The sequence below is a fragment of the Leptinotarsa decemlineata genome, unplaced genomic scaffold (assembly GCF_025532065.1).
Source record: "Leptinotarsa decemlineata unplaced genomic scaffold, Ldec_3_MD MMD2_tig00026314_RagTag_RagTag, whole genome shotgun sequence".
In the NCBI taxonomy this organism is placed as follows: domain Eukaryota; kingdom Metazoa; phylum Arthropoda; class Insecta; order Coleoptera; family Chrysomelidae; genus Leptinotarsa; species Leptinotarsa decemlineata.
Window position 1 is genome coordinate 1,667,119 of NW_027412684.1, and position 17,676 is coordinate 1,684,794.

General features: G+C 31.6%; 1 protein-coding gene across 2 annotated transcripts in view; it reads left to right on the plus strand.

Annotated features, from left to right (window-relative positions):
* The window catches only part of LOC111515112 (retinol dehydrogenase 14), a 77,567-nt gene extending 62,404 nt beyond the window's left edge, over nt 1–15,163 (plus strand). For both annotated transcript variants that reach the window (XM_074181637.1, XM_074181638.1), the window contains 3 exons: nt 7,789–8,112; nt 11,405–11,730; nt 14,867–15,163. In XM_074181637.1, coding sequence (XP_074037738.1) covers nt 7,789–8,112; nt 11,405–11,730; nt 14,867–15,058 — 842 coding nt within the window. In that variant the 3' untranslated portion in view covers nt 15,059–15,163. The remainder of the gene's footprint in view (nt 1–7,788; nt 8,113–11,404; nt 11,731–14,866) is intronic.
* Nucleotides 15,164–17,676: the final 2,513 nt, after the last annotated feature.

The window sequence follows — 17,676 nt, forward strand, 5'->3', positions numbered from 1 at the left end:
CAAATCTTTACCACACCGTTCATTTGTGCTGTTTTTTTGGCAACCAAGTGTTGCCATTTGCCCTTGGGTACACTGCCTTGATGAAACAAATAGCTAATAGACGCGTGTCTGTGGTTTGAAGTTTGTTTGAAGTCAAAAATCACTTATCGAGGAACAAATACAAATCAAAACACAACAGGACCTAACATTCAGTATATTAAACAAATCAATATACACTCCTAGAAGCAATGAACCTGGAGAAGATTTAACACAAAGAATAGTACCTACCTGATGTAATCCAAATACAGGAAAATTCACCTAAAACAACAGAAGTAACTGTATTGAGGCGTTCGGACCGTATAAAAAGACACACAACAGGATAACACGTTCAGATAGAAGAGTGCCTAGAAGAAGACAGCACGACCAGCTATCGAAAGCGCTCGCAGATAATCAAATAGAAGTCATAGAGCTTCAAATCCTTTTCGTAACTGTCGTTGAATTGTTTCGATTTCTTTCTATGTTTTTACCACTTTTATTTGTAACTAACGTTACTGCAGTTTCATCCTTTAAGGGCATTTTCAAACAATGTATAAGTTTGAAAATGTCCTTACTTAATGTATAACTTACTTAATGTATAAGTTTGAAAATACAGTAACGTTAGTTACAGATAAAAGTGGTAAAAAAACATAGAAAGTTTCAATTATCTTTTCTTCATTATGATTTCCTACCACGTAGTAACGGCTACATCTATCAATTTATTGTTTCGATTTCTTCAAAATATAATTCAGACGACCCAATAAATTCGACAGGTAGGTACCCTAACACAATGAAAATTCGTACTTTTTTTGGAAATTTATGTATTGCCGTAATCCTTCTTTCAAGGCTTATTTCTCCCTAATCAATTATAATACGTAATATTTCTATAATTCTGAATCCTGGAAGTAACAAAAATATCAGTTTTTGGACAAAATTTTATTGTTGTATAATTTGGTATGATCTAATAGCATCTCAATTCATTTTAAGCTTCGCTTGGTTTTTATGGCAGGAAAAATTAATGCGTTGTTGATATCTGTTGAGAACTGTCAAAGGTTTTTGAACATATCAAGGATGTATTTAAATGATGAAAGGACTGATATGCTATTTAGTTATGCAAAATCAAATAGAAATCTTTTTTTGGCAAGGAATATGTTGAGCTATACCCGAATCGTCGTATTCCGAACATCCAAATGTTTAGACGATTAGAAAGAAATTTGTGGGACTATGGTGCAATTGACAGAAAGAAAACAAGAAAATTTGAGGTTACTGGAAGTATGAGGAATCAAATGAATGGTATAGGTAAGCAAATATTACCACAAAAAAATTTACAAAATGAAAACATTTTTTTTTAATTTAAGATGGGCCAGTTACAAAAATTATGCTAATCAAGATTGTTGCTCACGAGAAATTGCTCACGAAATGGGGATTTCTGTAAAATCCACCGGAACTATTGCGAAAAAGAAAAAATATAAATGCTACAGGATACGACAAAGTTCATCACCTCAATGAAAGGGATTACGGAATTTGAGTACGATTTGTAAAGTGGTTGAGACGTAGAAATAGGAAAGTTGGAAATATTTGTAAAAAAATTATATGGACGAACGAATCAAAATTCACCAACAATGGTTGGTTTAACAGAAATATCCATTATAGGTGGAATAATACAAAGGAACATTAACATAGGGAAACCAATTTCCAAGAAATGTTCGGAATAAATGTTTGGTTGGGAATTGTGGGAACAGACATCCGTGGCCCTTTCGTTTACGATGATCATTTGAATAGCGAAATGTATCTTCATTTTCTATTCAATGAATTCGATGGCTTCTCAGATGAATTGCCACTGAATATATATCCGCCATGAAATACAACATTTTCAACAGGACGGCGCTCCTCCCCATAATGCAGCAATAGTAGGGGACTATTTAGACTCAATATTCCCAAGAAAATGAATTGGAAACAATGGACCAATTAACTGGCCAGCTTGATCCCCAGATCTACTACTTTACATTTTTTGTCTGGGGATACATAAGGGATACAAGTACACCAAGTACAGATATCGATCATCTTAAACAAAAAATTGAAAATGCATGTATTAGTATTAGATCTATTATGCTAGAAAATTGCCACAGAAATTGTCTGGACCGACAACTTATGTGTATTCAACAAAGAGGTCGTCAAATTGAGCATTCAATGTAGATTGCCATGTAGCTTTGATTTTTCGTATTGTTTTAATTTTTCCCAAAAGTTCATAATAAAAATAGATTGTTTTTCTGTTTGATTGTTGTCACTGATGACGGTGGTTATTTCAAATGAAACGCTATAAAAATATCAAATGTAATATACTGCTGATAAAAAAAATGGATTACAAGGCATATGTTACAACTACATACGCCAACTCACGTTATTTTAAGGAGGATTATTGGTTAGTCATGAAGGACTTTCTACAGTTGGACTAAATACTACTTCGTCATCGTCAGTAACTTCACAGGGATTTAATATTACCAATAGCACGAACTGCATGTGTGAACTTTTCTAAATGAGTTTTTGGTAGGTGTTCTGATTGAAGTGTTTCTATCAAAGAGATTTTGAATAACAGTTGTACAAAAATTTATTTTTAAAGAATTTGATTTCCAGGTAGCCGTGGAAATATCAAGCTTATGACAGTTTGGTGACTTTTATAAGTTATTGACGGTGTTTCAAAAAATCGTCAAAAATGAATGCAAATATTGATTATTCAAACGAGGTTCTTATGAAAATATTTATTATACACGGACAGTGTGATCAAATCATTGCCAGAACTTGTAGAAAATTCAACCAAATGTATCCTGAATTAACACCAATGAACGAGAGGAAGTTTGTAAGATTACAAAATAATTTCCTTAACTATGGCTCCATGTTAAAAGCGCCTTCAACATTACCAAAACCTGTTACTTCAAATGAGGACAATACTGTTAAGGTTTTGGCATATTTTAATGCATATCAAGAAGCTTCCATTTGCAGTGCAGAAAAAGATTTAGGTGTATCACATGCTTCAGTACAACGAATTTTGGAAAATCACGGAATGTATCCGTATAAATTTACCAAAGTTCAAGCTCTAAAAGCAGAAGACTTCGAACGTAGAATGCATTTTTGTGAATCCCTTTTGATTCAGACACAGGAAGATCGGGAATTTTTTGTCAAAAATAATTTGGAGTGACGAATCAAAATTTACGAGGGATGGTATTTTCAATAGAAGGAATAAACATTTTTAGGCTGATCATAATCCTCATGTTACAAAAGAAATGGGTTTTCAAGAAAAATTTGACCTGAATGTTTTCTGTATTCTGAAGAATAATAAAATTAGCATTTTTTATTTATGAAGACACACTGAATGCAGAGAGATATCTCTAAATATTAAAGACGACTGTAGCCGATTTTCTTGAAAATTTGCCTTCAGAGGAATATAGGAATTCGTGGTTTCCAGGAAACTTGACGAACTCTTTGACGATCGTTGGTTTAGGCATTTAGGGCCGTGGGATTGGCTACCTAGATCACCCGATCTCCCGCCACTTGACTATTTTTATGGGGTTTTTTGAAAGAAAGGGTATACAGTACTCTAGTGCCTACCAAAGAAGAATTGTGACGGCGAATAGTGCGGAGTATTGAAGATCTGGATCCCCAGGAAATTGAAAAAGCAACCACAAGTCGCGTACAAAAAAACATTTTAAAGTGTTTAGAATGTAATGGACAACATTTTCAGCATTTATTGTGAAAATGTGATATTTTGTTTACAATTTTTTATTTTGAATCATCCTATTCTGTTATTGTCTGCCCACAAAATCTTACTTTTTACCTAGAAATAACAGATTTTTGGTACAGTTGTTCCCTGGAAACTTTGAGCCATAGTTAAGGAAATTATTTTGTAACCTTACAAACTTCCTCTCGTTCATTGATGTTAATTCAGGATACATTTGGTTGAATTTTTTACACGTTCTGACAATAATTTGATCACTTTGTTCATGTGTATAATAAATAATTTCATAAGAACTTCGTTTGAATAATCAATATTTGCATTCATTTTGGAAGAGGATTCGAAACACCGTCGATAACTTTTTGTAAATTACTTGTAAAAGTAATCAAACTGCTATGAGCTTGATAATTCCACTGCTACCTAACTCCAAATTCTAAAAAAAAATAATGTTTCTAGAAGAAGCGACTTTATTGAGAAAACTTGACGATTTAGGTATAGGGACATGATATATCATCTTGAAGCATTTTTCACCATCTTTCATTTTACTGAGTAATATACAGGGGGTTTCATTTGAAAAAATGAACTTTTGACTACTTTTATGCACAATGGAATTAATTGTAATTTTAGCACGCCCTGTATGATATGGAGTCGATTTCTTGGTGTTATTTGAATATTCCGAGTTTGTCCAAACTATCATCAAAATATGTACTTAATTTCAATTAAGGCTATGTTTTGGACCATATTCAGCACATTATTAACAAAAAAGTAATAAAATACCAGTGCGATTCCAAAAATGTATTAATATACGGGGTGTTCCATTTAAAAAAAATATGTTGCTAGGACTTTTTGATGGAAGTGGCAACGCCGCAATGCTGAAAATATTTTAGATCGATACAAAAGGTAAGGAAATGTGAGAGGTGAAATTTTCAGAAAAATCATGCTTTGCGTTTTCCAGAAACGTCTAACTTACCATCGACCGTGAGTCACTGTATACATATATATACAGTGTGACCCATTTAAGATGGAAGCACCCTTATAAAACTTACTTTTTTTAACCGATTGGAATGATTTTTTTTGTTAGGTAGATATTCAAAAAGTCTATTAGGACACCAAATATCATGAATAAATCTCAATTTCCAGGGCCAACTAATCTTATTTTTCAAGGTCAAAAATCTAAAAAAATTACTAGCGATTTTTTTAGAAAAACTCTGACTACACCACTGGATTTGTGACATTTTCAAATGGGTAACATGTAAATTACGTTGAAATGCGTCAATCAATAAAAAAGTTATAAAGAAATGAAATTTGAAAAATATGCCGTTTAATCAACCCACCAATTCATGTTCAGGAATTTTATGAAAATTCTGTTCACCCCACTGGATTCAAGATGTCTTGAAATATTACTGATCACAGTTTCATCTAAATCTGTTCGGTAATAAAAAAGTTATAAAGGAATAAAATTTGAAAAATATGTTGTTCAATAGAATTTTAGCAACGTTCTTACTACACCACTGGATTAGGGGCAATATTCAACAAAATATTATTTATTCAAATAAAATTCATGAAACGTTTATGGGAGAATCAATTTCCTTTCATAATGTATGTCGAACCATATCAATCAATCAGTTTATCACAACAAACTTTAGTGTCAATAATTTCAAATGAATCTACAAAAAACTAACTGTAAGTACATTTTTCTAATTGCTACAAACTAGCGGAAAACAATATTTTATTCACAATCAATGTAAAAATAGAAACCAAGAAGATACCGAATTGAAAAATAAATGAGTGCAATTCATATTCTGGTGGCCTCCACCAAACTTCCATCCAATTCAATGCATTTATCATATCGCTTACGAATATTTTTTAAAGTATTCATCAATTGTTGTGGAGTAATTGCATCGCAAGCTTGCTGAATTCTGGTGCACAGTTCCACTCGATTCCTTGGTCGTGATTTGTAAACCTTTTGTGTAACATAACCCCAAAGGAAAAAATCGAGTGAAGTAAGGTCAGACGATCTTGGTGGCCATCCAATTAATGTACTCCCCCTTCCTATCCAACGATTAGGGTAATTTTGATTCAGCCAACTCTTCACAATTCCCGCATTATGTGTGGAACAACCATCTAACTGAAAATATAAATTTCTTGTTTCTGCAAGGGGAAGTTCATCTATTGCGTCCGAAAATTCATTCCTTAAAAATTGTAGGAAAATTGCGCCATTCATGTTGCCGTCGAAAAAGAATGGTCCAATTATCCTTTCATTCAGTATTCCACACCAAACGTTCACTTTTTCTGAATACTGCCTTTTACAGTTTATCACCCAGTTAGGATTTTTAGTGGCCCAATAGCGAATATTTTGTGATGAAACCACTCCATTTGTTGTGAAACTAGCTTCATCACTAAATAAAATTTTCTTTAAAAATTGCCTGTCATTAAGATACTCGCCCTGGGCCCATAAGCAGAATTCCAATCGTTTTTCTTGATCACCTAGTTCCAGAGTATGTAAAAACTTTGGTTTAAATGGCCTCAATTTATTTATCTTCAGACATCGCCTAACATTCTCCCTAGGTAAGTTTAAATCTAAGCTGGCATCCCTCAAACTACTATTTGGATTATTTCTGAAGTAATCTAATATAGTCTGGTTATTTTCGTTCCTTCTTCGTATATTGTTCTTTAAAATATATGTGGTTACTGCTCCAGTCCGATTGAAAACTTGGTTTATTTTATGTACCGTGCTGTTACTTATGGCTGGACGATTTGGGTGTCTTTCATTGAATATTCTAGTTACTTCTCTTTCACTCCGGTAATCATCACCGGAAAGACGTATAATTTCGATTTTTTCTTGAATTGACAATTGAGCCATTATCTGTTTTTATTTTGAAACACAAATTATTCAGTTCACTAATGGTGCGTAACAAAATGACAATTTAACAAAATGACAATTCATGCGCAAATAAATAGATGAGAAACTGTAAGTCACAGCTAACTTGTTTATTTCATTAATGCATTCTGAATAACAGGCAGTTAAAATTGCAAATCTCATTTTTTGCTATTCAACAAAAGGAAGAAATCTCAGCTGATGTTACCTACTGGAATGATAATAATTATTATCCATTGCATATTTTTTTCGTTATAATTTCTATTGGGAGTACATTAGACTTGTCTTATATTGTTAAAATTGTTTTCATGAAGATTAACCAGGAGTTCTCTCCTGATTGTACTTGTTTATGTATCCACTCCACTTCGAGAAATACCTATAGACTATTTTTACCATCATGATTTTCAGATGTTATAATTGTACGACATTGCAATAATCACCCCAATAATTTTTTCAATAATCAACAGTGGTGTAGTAAGAACGTTGTTAAAATTTCATTTTACAACATATTTTTCAAATTTCATTCCCTTATAACTTTTTTATTACTGAACAGATTTCGATGAAACTGTGACCAGTGATATTTCAAGACATTCTGAATCCAGTGGTGTATTCAGAATTTTATGAAAATTCCTGAACATGAATTGGTGGGTTGATTAAACGGCATATTTTTCAAATTTTATTCCATTATAACTTTTTTATTGATTGACGCATTTCAACGTAATTTACATGTTACCCATTTGAAAATGTCACAAATCCAGTGGTGTAGTCAGAGTTTTTCTAAAAAAATCGCTAGTAATTTTTTTAGATTTTTGACCTTGAAAAATAAGATTAGTTGGCCCTGGAAATTGAGATTTATTCATGATATTTGGTGTCCTAATAGACTTTTTGAATATCTACCTAACAAAAAAAAACATTCCAATCGGTTGAAAAATGTAAGTTTTATATAGGTGCTTCCATCTTAAATGGGTCACACTATATATATATATATATATATATATATATATATATATATATAAACAAACGGATTTTTTTATGAATTTATTTGCAATGAATCAAATGTTTTTCTATCCCTTGTTGGCAACGAAATCTTTCTCCCTAGTATATACTCTAAAACACTCTAAAATTCATTCTGAAATCTCAATTTGAACGTTATTTATTTTTTCAGGAATAGGATTTCAAACTGCTCTTAATTTGGCATCCAGGGGGTGCAAAGTTATAATCGCTGACAAAAATGTGAGTGAAGACATTAGAGACAAGCTGATCAGGGAAACGGGGAACCAAAACATATCTCTAGAATTTGTGGACCTGATATCTTTCAGTTCCGTGAGGAGATTGGCTGAAAAACTGAAAAAATCAGAAAAAAAGTTGGATATTCTAATTAACAATGCTGGAACAGGCAAGGGGCCCGATGCTCTAACTGAAGATGGTTTGAATTCCACAATACAGATAAATCATTACAGTTCGTTTCTCCTGACCCATTTACTTGTTGGTAAATATGATTTTTTTTAAATTTTTTTCCATTTCAACGAAGGAGTATAACAAAAACCATAAATGTGCGATTGTCCCTGTTGACGATTCCTTGTGTTTTTGTTGATTTTATACCTCATTTTAATTTCTACTTTCGGAAGTGTCGGTTTTTCAGTTTTCAAATTACAGACAGAACGGTTTTGGCTCGGTAATGTTTCAGTTTTGTTTATTCTCTTTGGAACATCCTGTATATATGTTTTCTTTCGAAAAATCATTTCAAAAACGACTACGTTCCGTTTTGCTTGAGCGAGCGATCGTTTATGTCGGTATGAAAAGCGAGGATTTGAGAGGATTAGTAAAACCATGAAAGTAGAAACCAAGGAAATAAGCACTCAAATCGCCGAGTGACGATTGAAGTATGGTACACTTATGGTAAAATAAATCGAAGCGCATTAGTTGTGACTCAGTATTCGTGTAGTTCACTTCTTTTAAAAAGGTATTCAGCTTTTTTTGGTGTGACATTCCATATTAAGGTAATAAAATATTTGTTTATTCGAGGCCATTAAAATTTGCAGAATCGTATGGACCGTACTCGCAAAAAAGTTACATTTTCTTTATTATTTTATGCAATCAACTTTAGAATTTTACTAAATAACTTACAAATGAGCACAATAAATTGCACATTCTCTGCTAGACTATTGTTTTCTCAAAATTAAATATCACATGGAATTGGAGTTTCCATGAAATTTCATATGTTTTTCGTGATAGGTTTATATATTTGATATCTGTTCCCAATATTTATAATAAAACAAAAATCTTAATAGGTAGAATTGTATTTTCTGGCGAAAAATCAATCTATTGAGAAATTTTTTTCTCACCAGAACAAAAATACTGTCTCTAGACGCGCGTTTCGCTAACAAAGTTAGCATCATCAGGAGATTACTAAAACTAAAATCTACGGTATGTTAGTGTTTTTATATGTATGTGGACTAACCCACCGCTGTTCTATGAAAGGCAATGAAGGTCCTATTTCAAATAGTCGTTTGTTTGATGTTATACGTAGTAATCCCAGATAGAAACCTGGTTGAATCAAAGAATGTAAAGGATGATCAATAACATATGAATAGAGTGAAATGCATGAAGGGTATGACACAAATTTGAGTGGATAGGTCAGTATAATGGTAAGTGAAGGTGAAGTCCATATACATATAAAAACACTAACATACCGTAGATTTTAGTTTCATAGTCTATTTCACGAATGAGAGTAAATTATCAGAACACAAAGACCTCATAGATACTAATATATTAAAATATCTTTCAATGTGAAAATTCACTCAAGAATACCTTTAATTATTTTTCGGATACGTAAGATCGCATGGGGGAGCAACAATTCAAAGATATACAGGGTGTAACATAAGTACATTAAAATATTCAAGTATCATATTCCTGAGACAATTTCAAAAAAAAGTCTGTATAGACTTGTGTCCGGAAATGCTTCATTTCAGAGATATGGGGTGTTGAATTTGAATTTTTTTGTTCGCTTTTTAAAAATAACTTTTGCAAAAAATAAGTTACTTACACGAAATTTGGTAACTGGGTTTTTTATGTGTGAAATCATAATTTTATATTAATTTTCATGAAAAAACCCAATTCCCACACCTTTTCCAAGTAAAACTAGGTACACTTATCACTGGAGGTGATCGTTTTCGAGATATTTACAATTTTCTATATCGATGCATATTACTTAGCTCCTAGGGCGCTAAATGAAGTTACTGAGAACATTAAAAATCCAAGTTTGTGGTGGATCTCGTCAAAATAAACAATTGTTTCTTTCAAGAGGTTCATCAAAAAATGATTCGATTTCGAGATACAAGCTGTTGAAATTTTTCAAAATATGGTTTTTGTCATAGTTTTTGCAATTTCAGTTATTTGTATGTCGAAAACGGATGATTTTTCAATAAAAAATTTATAGAAAAAGTTGTTTATTTCGAAGAGATCCGCCATATCTCAGCAGCTTCACGTAGCGCCCTAGGAGCTAAATAATATGCATCGATATAGCAAACTTTGAATATTTCGAAAACGATCACCTCTTAAGGAAGTGTACCGTTTTTATTTGGGAAAGGTGTGGAAAAAGGTTCTTTCCATTGAAAGTACCAAAAGTAAACTGTCAAAAATATTAGGGCAATTTTAAATCAATAAAAACACCAGGCACCAAATTTCATGTAAATAACTTATTTTTTTGCAAAAGTAATTTTCAAAATACGAACACAAAAATTTCATTTCCACACCCTGCATTTCCAAAATGAAACATTTCCGGGCACAAGTTTATATAAACTTTTTTCTTGAAATTGTCTCGGAAATACGTCACTTGGATATTTTAACGTACTTATGTCACATCCTGTATACAGGAAAATTGTGAGCTATTTGGAATTGAGGGGTAGTTTTAGTGGATATGTATCGATAACCATTGAATAAATGTATTATTGTCCTAATATGACTTCAACTAGCAACAAATTCATAACTATTCATACGATTCTATATTTGTATTTAAACTTAATATAAGTACGGATCTGCCTTCGGGGCCGATACTCCTTACCGCACTTCAGGCTTCACTTGCATGTGCCTATAGTCTAACTTATGCACATTTCATTTGTTTCTACTTCCATGGGTAAAACACACTTTTTTCGATACGTTCAAATGAATCATTTTTGTACTAATAAATAATTTATTGTCAATAAGTTTCGATTCTGAATCACCTATGTTGGATGCTGGATTTTATATGAAACGAATTGTACCTCACTTGTTGGATTGGAGATTTTACCTTTCGATAAAGGTGTTCCATTATGTTTTCTTCAAGCCTCTGCAACATTCTTGAGGTTCGTATGTTACTTTTCATTCACTTGATTTTCTTCTAATATAGCTTTTGTTATACCTAGTTGTTGATTACGAAAGGAATGATTTCCGAAGAATGCAAGCGTTTTGAAAGTTTTTTTTTTAATCCATCGTTGATAAATTAGAAGATTCAGGGCGGTTTTCTATACCCCAATCTTTTGGAAAATTGAAGTTCCATTTGGATGAACCGTATGTTACTGGGTACGAAAGTTAAACTGCAACAGAATTTCTCGAGTTGTGCTCGGTTGAAGAAAAAGAGATAAATATACCAGTATCTTCACGCTTTACGTATGCCGGAAATTATAGCAGACTTAAATATCTTGATCCGTTTAAAAATTAGGAGGGTAGGAGGTCCATTGACGTCCAAAACAAATATAGATATAGTCGAGTTAAAATCAGTAAGTCAGTCATCTATTTCACAGATCTGCTGAAAAAATCATCATCTGGTAGAATCGTCTTCACGAGTTCGGCTTTATCACACTTCCACAACTTCTCTTCAGGTGATGCAAAAAATGGAAAAATCAAAGAGAAGATGAAAATATTTGATTACAACAATTCCAAATTCATGCAGATAGTGGTGTCCGATATTTTCGCCATGAAGCTGAAAAAATTCAATATAACTTCCAACGCTTATCATCCCGGAATTGTGAACACGGGAATAATAAACCAAGCCGTCAGGGACGCTCGAGGACTATGGGAGAGTCTACTGGTGTATTTCCTGCTATGTCTCTTATTTCTATATGGGAAGGTAAGAAGGTTGGATATCTGAACTATCAAAATAAAATACTCAAGCACCTTCAGATTATACAAAGATCATTGAAAGTTACCGTCTAATCGAGATTGAGGAGCCAATACCTATTTGGATGAATATTTAGCCAATCAACCGTTCTCTGAGTAACGTGCCAAGTTTGAAGGAATTGAAATTATTCATGCATCATGCCTAAATAAATCACTTGTTTGCGGACTATTGTATTATCGGTTGCATTATAGCCCTAATTATCGACTATTATCAAGCACTTTGCACCTTCAGTCGCTTCTTTCTCAATTAGTTGTGATCTTTAAACTTCCAAATCATTCTAGAACCTTATTTAGGAAAGATAAGATTCAAGGTAGGTATGTCAGAAAATTTCTGATATGAATCTTGCTTACTACATATAATGTTGTAATGATTGTTATGCATTGGAATTGAAGATCATCAACGAAACAGTTGACCTAATATTGATGTGGCATGGCTTGAAGGAATTGAAATTATTCATGCATCATGCCTAAATAAATCACTTGTTTGCGGACTATTGTATTATCGGTTGCATTATAGCCCTAATTATCGTCTATTATCAAGCACTTTGCACCTTCAGTCGCTTCTTTCTCGATTAGTTGTGATCTTTGAACTTCGAAATCATTCTAGAACCTTATTTAGGAAAGATAAGATTCAAGGTATGTCAGAAAACTTCTGATATGAATCTTGTTTAATACTTATAATGTTGTAATGATTGTTATGCATTGGAATTTAAGATCATCAACGAAATAGTTGACCTAATATTGATGTGACATGGCTTCTGGAACAAAAATAAAAAAAAACATATATATATATATATATATATATATATATATATATATATATATATATATATATATATATATATATATATATATATATGTTATATTAAAAAAGAACATAACATGTCTAGAAATCCACAGACTTGACATGAAACAAGTACAAAAGAGTGGGAAATTCAAAATTTGTGTATCAAAATTAATTAATTTTCATAAAACAGATAACTGGCAGAGGTTGTAAATTAATGTCAAATGAAAACAAAATGATATCTGTTAAATAAAATTAAAGAGACATTATAAACTTGTTGTAAATATTTAGAAATAACGAAAAGTTTGAATTTTATTGTTGTAAACCATTTCCCTAGTTACGGACATCAAAAGATTCTAAAGAAAAATTTTTATATTTAGACATAAGTGAGGTTAACCATCTATTTACATGAATGTTAAGGAAAGAAGTATCTAAATTTAAATATAAGTAATAAACTTGTAGAGCAGATAGTTTTTGAGATATAAAAGTTGAAAATTTTAACTAACTCAGTTGGTAACTAAGGAAGAAGGAAGATTTTCTATGTTTTTATCAACAAAAGGATTCTTCTGAAGGCGACGAAAGTGGACGCTACGTAAAATTATTGTATCCAAATTAAATTCAATAAAAAATTAAAAATATTAAATAATTATATGGAATAATGGTAACTGAATGGAGTTAAAATAAAAACTAACCTGTATAAGATAAATTCCATCACAAATTCAGCACTTGGAGGATTTCAATCACAGGAAAAGAAGATCCAGTGGATAAGAAATTTTCACTACACACAACGCACTGAAGAAAAACCAGGTAATATATGCATATATAAAGAAATAATTCGTCCAAAAACAAAAACTGGACAATTGAATTGAAAAATTTATTCCAAGAACTTCCATCGAAAACAAGTAGTAAATCACATAGTGTCCCTGAGATATTAACTGATATTTTACAGACTGTTAGTGCGACTGTTAGTCCGTTATTCACTTTAATTAGTTCGGTGTAGCCATAGAACATTTTTCGAGTTATTTGCTGTTCTCTTTAGGTAATTTATATTTGGAATTTTACATTTTATTAAACTGTTCTACATTTTCTTATATTCAGTGGTGTCTTTTCCAAATTTATTTACAGGAACACCTGCTATTCAGATTATTTTGGGTAAGTAATAATTGTATTTGAGCCTGAATCCACCTGAGGTGTTGAAAAAAATTTCTATACATTGAGTTATAGGGATTTCAACTCAACATAAGAGTCTAGCTGAGCCAAAATTATTATTTCATCAAATAATAAACAACTTTAAAAGCAATAATAAAAAGTATAAGTCAAACAGAATCAAAATTCTATTTCTTCAAAATTGAAAAGTTAAAAAAAGTGACAAACCATAGACACGTGTTTCGGGCTTTTGGTCCATCATCAGAATGGGGCAGCCAAGTATAAGGATGGGCAACACTTGGTTACCAAAAGATAGAAATACAAATACACGGAGCCACCATATATTGATATCAAATATATATATACATATATATATATATATATATATATATATATATATATATATATATATATATATATATATATATATATATATATATATATATATAGTTTACAATGGTGAAGTTTTTTTGAAAGTGGTCACCAATGATGAATTTTACTAGTTCGGACTTCCATTGTCAAATATGATTCGAAATCTATGAAAGACCAAATTAATTCAGAATGGATAGCTAAAATATTAATTATATTAAGCAATAAAAACGTAAAATGAAAATACAATAGGACGAATAAAATAAGCAAGGCGAAAGATGAAAATAGGCACAGAGTAAAAAGAAATTTAAAAAAATAAAAATAAGCAAGAAACTAAAAATTGAAGAAATTGAAAAAAAAGTTAAAAAGATTCCAAACTAAGGTTCTTTACGAAATTGAATTCGTTTACTTGACGAATTCCAATGGAAGTCTGATGAATGTTCACAATACATTTGAGTAATATTAGATTAGATTAAAATCAAATTGAATCTAATTCGTCCAAGTCGAATGAATAAAATACAAACATGTTAGTTAAAAATTCTAGTAATTTTGTCTCTGACAATTTCAAAATATGAGAAAACATGTAATTTCATTTTTTTTTCAAGTGCCGATAGAACGTCACATTTCAAATATGTTATGATCATTGAACATAATGTTGAAATTTTTAAATTATAAAGAGACAGTCACGACGGATTTGGAATATTACTCTTGTAATTTCCTCGCTAACAGTTTTTTCCACACCATGGGAATATTTTGGTTTTTAGATTGATTTTGACATCTTTTACAGACACCAGAAGAAGGAGCACAAACTGCTATTCATCTAGCAATTTCTAAAGATGTTGAAGGTGTAACTGGAAAATACTTTGGAGAAACAACACCTACTCCAAAGCCAAGAGGAGCTTATAACAAAGCCTTTTGCGAAGGAATATGGAACGCTTCCGAAGTGGTGGTAAAATTAAGACCAGAAGAGAAATTGTGAATTGTTGAATAAGTTTATAATTAAATTGAATTTAACTGTATCTCATATTCCATAATATGTATTCTTTCATAGATGATAGAATTGAACAAGTGATCAGCATTGTTAGTTTTAGATTTCATTTCACCATGTTTTAATCTACTGTCTAACCCACATAATAGTTTCTACCAAAGTATAACCTTCGAACAAATATTATTTTTCTTCTAGGTTTATTTATTTTTGCATATTTTCCAATCTTTGATATTCTAGATGGAGAAATTTTTGCATCTTAATGTATCTTCTGATCATTCAAAATTTTTGCAGTGCAACCCAAAATTATTTGGGTTGCACATTTTCCATCAATATTTTTTTTTTCAATGATGTCAGTGTTGTTGCAAAATATTCTAATTCCGTGAACTGATTGATTTCATTTATTTATTTATTCATTTATTTCATACACTATTCTACAGGATGAACCCAATTACAGAATAGGAAGAAACAGTGGCATTTACAAATATGTACTTACATAATATAATTTGTGAATCTATATAAAAAAAAAATTAAAAACAGAACTGTCAGTTAGCTAAGAAATGTCTTTTGATTTGTATAATCCTGGCAGTTGAATATGTATAAATTCTATAAATTGGGGATGTTTTCATTATATCCGTTCGCGGAATGTTGAGATAAGAAGTGACACTATTCCTAGATGACCGTCTAGGAACCCGAAAATTCAACATATGTAACAATTGAGAACAGGTAATGATATTGTTTATGATTTTGAATAAAAAAAGATATGAATAATATTTACGCCTTACCTCGAGACTACAAAAATTGTGAGTTTCAAGCATGTCATAATAGGGTATTCCTACAGTAGGATACGTGCCTTCAAGTTTTAAAGACATATATTTTAGGAAGTGTCTCTGTAGGGCTTCTAATTGATTTATATGAACCTGATAGTAGGGACTCCACACAACAGATTCATAATCTAGCCTAGATCGAACAAAAGTGGAATAAAGTAATTTCAATATTGAAGCTTTTTCGAAATCTTTTGTCGCGATAAGCAGCTGTCAGAGTAGTGTCAATATGTTTATTGAAAGAGAGAAATTGTTTAAAAGTAACACCTAGATCAGTGAGTGTGTCAGGACGCTCCAGAACTTGATTGTTTACGACATAGTTGTGTAATGTCAGATTCGTTTTCAGTGAGTAGGACATTACGTTACATTTGGATATATTTGAATAAAACTGGCCGGTACTTGACGAAAATCTATATTAAAAAACTAATTGATACAGTTTTTTGTATGATTTTCACTATAAAGGGTTTTATAAAAACCGCGACACGCGGTTTTTGTTTGAGGAAGCTATTGTATAGCAAAACACGTGTCGCGGTTTTTATAAAACCCTTTATAGTGAAAATCATACAATAAACTATATCAATTAGTTTTTTTACATTTGGATATGTTGATATGGATGTGTTTCAGAAAAATACTTCATTGTACTCATCATGAAGCCTTTTGTTCTTCTACTTCTCTATCTTTATACAAAAAATGTGTGAACTCCGCAAGAAATGCGATGCGTAGATGTAGAACATACATAAAAGAAAGGTTTTGGCTTTCTTCTTCTCCATTTTGATACAAGAAACGGGTAGCAGTCCTGTGAATGATATCTGATTCGATTCTGATACGAATGTTTGGAATACAAACTGAATAGGCAAAAGTCTTCTTTGTATAAGTCAGTATTCATAATAAAGTATTTGTTCTCAAAGTAATTTTCTTTCCTATAATTCAATGTTTATATGAAAGTGGCAGTTGAGGCTTTTTCTTTCAGATTATGTCTGAAAATTACTTCTTCGCATGATCTATACATCTTTGAATAGATTCAACTTTTTTGAAATTGATTGCTTCTTTCCTTTCATTTGTAAGATTCCCACATTTTTTATATTAAGATGGAGAAGAAAAAAGCCAAAAACGTCCTTTTCCAAAAATGAATCTCTCCTAAAAATACAGCAATTTCGCTTTATACATGAAAGTTTCTTTCAGACACAAAGTATTCTTATGAACACTGAACTGCAAGAAAATTCATTTTCCTCATCCAGTTCGTACTCCGAGCATTCGTCTTGGAACTGAAACAGATTATTCACAAGAACGCTACACTGAGATAATTGATATAGAATTGCAGTTTTATGGAATTGTACCATCCTTGAAGTGTATTCATTTTCGGAAGTTCCTACTTTTTTTGTATACAAAAAATCCATGACGTATTCAAGAAACACTTTATTGTGATATTTCAACACATAGTTGAATTGTTTCTTGAATTCTTCTTTCAATATTGAAGATATTCTTATGGCTGGGATTACGGATGTCATTACGTACTGTCATCGTCGAATGACTTGATTTCTCTTGTTTGTATGTTTTTGGACAGACACTTCTAAACGATATCTTAATAATAAAATTTCTCTCTGACATGGTGAAATGACATACAATTTGAGATGAGTTTTGAATTTAGATTTAGATGAGATGAAAAAAATCAATATGATGGAATCCATTTGCTTTGGATACGTGGAAGACAAATCCTGTAACCAAAGTTGGTTCGATGGAAGTGGATATGACAGTCTGGTGGTACGAGATGGCACTGGAAAACATATT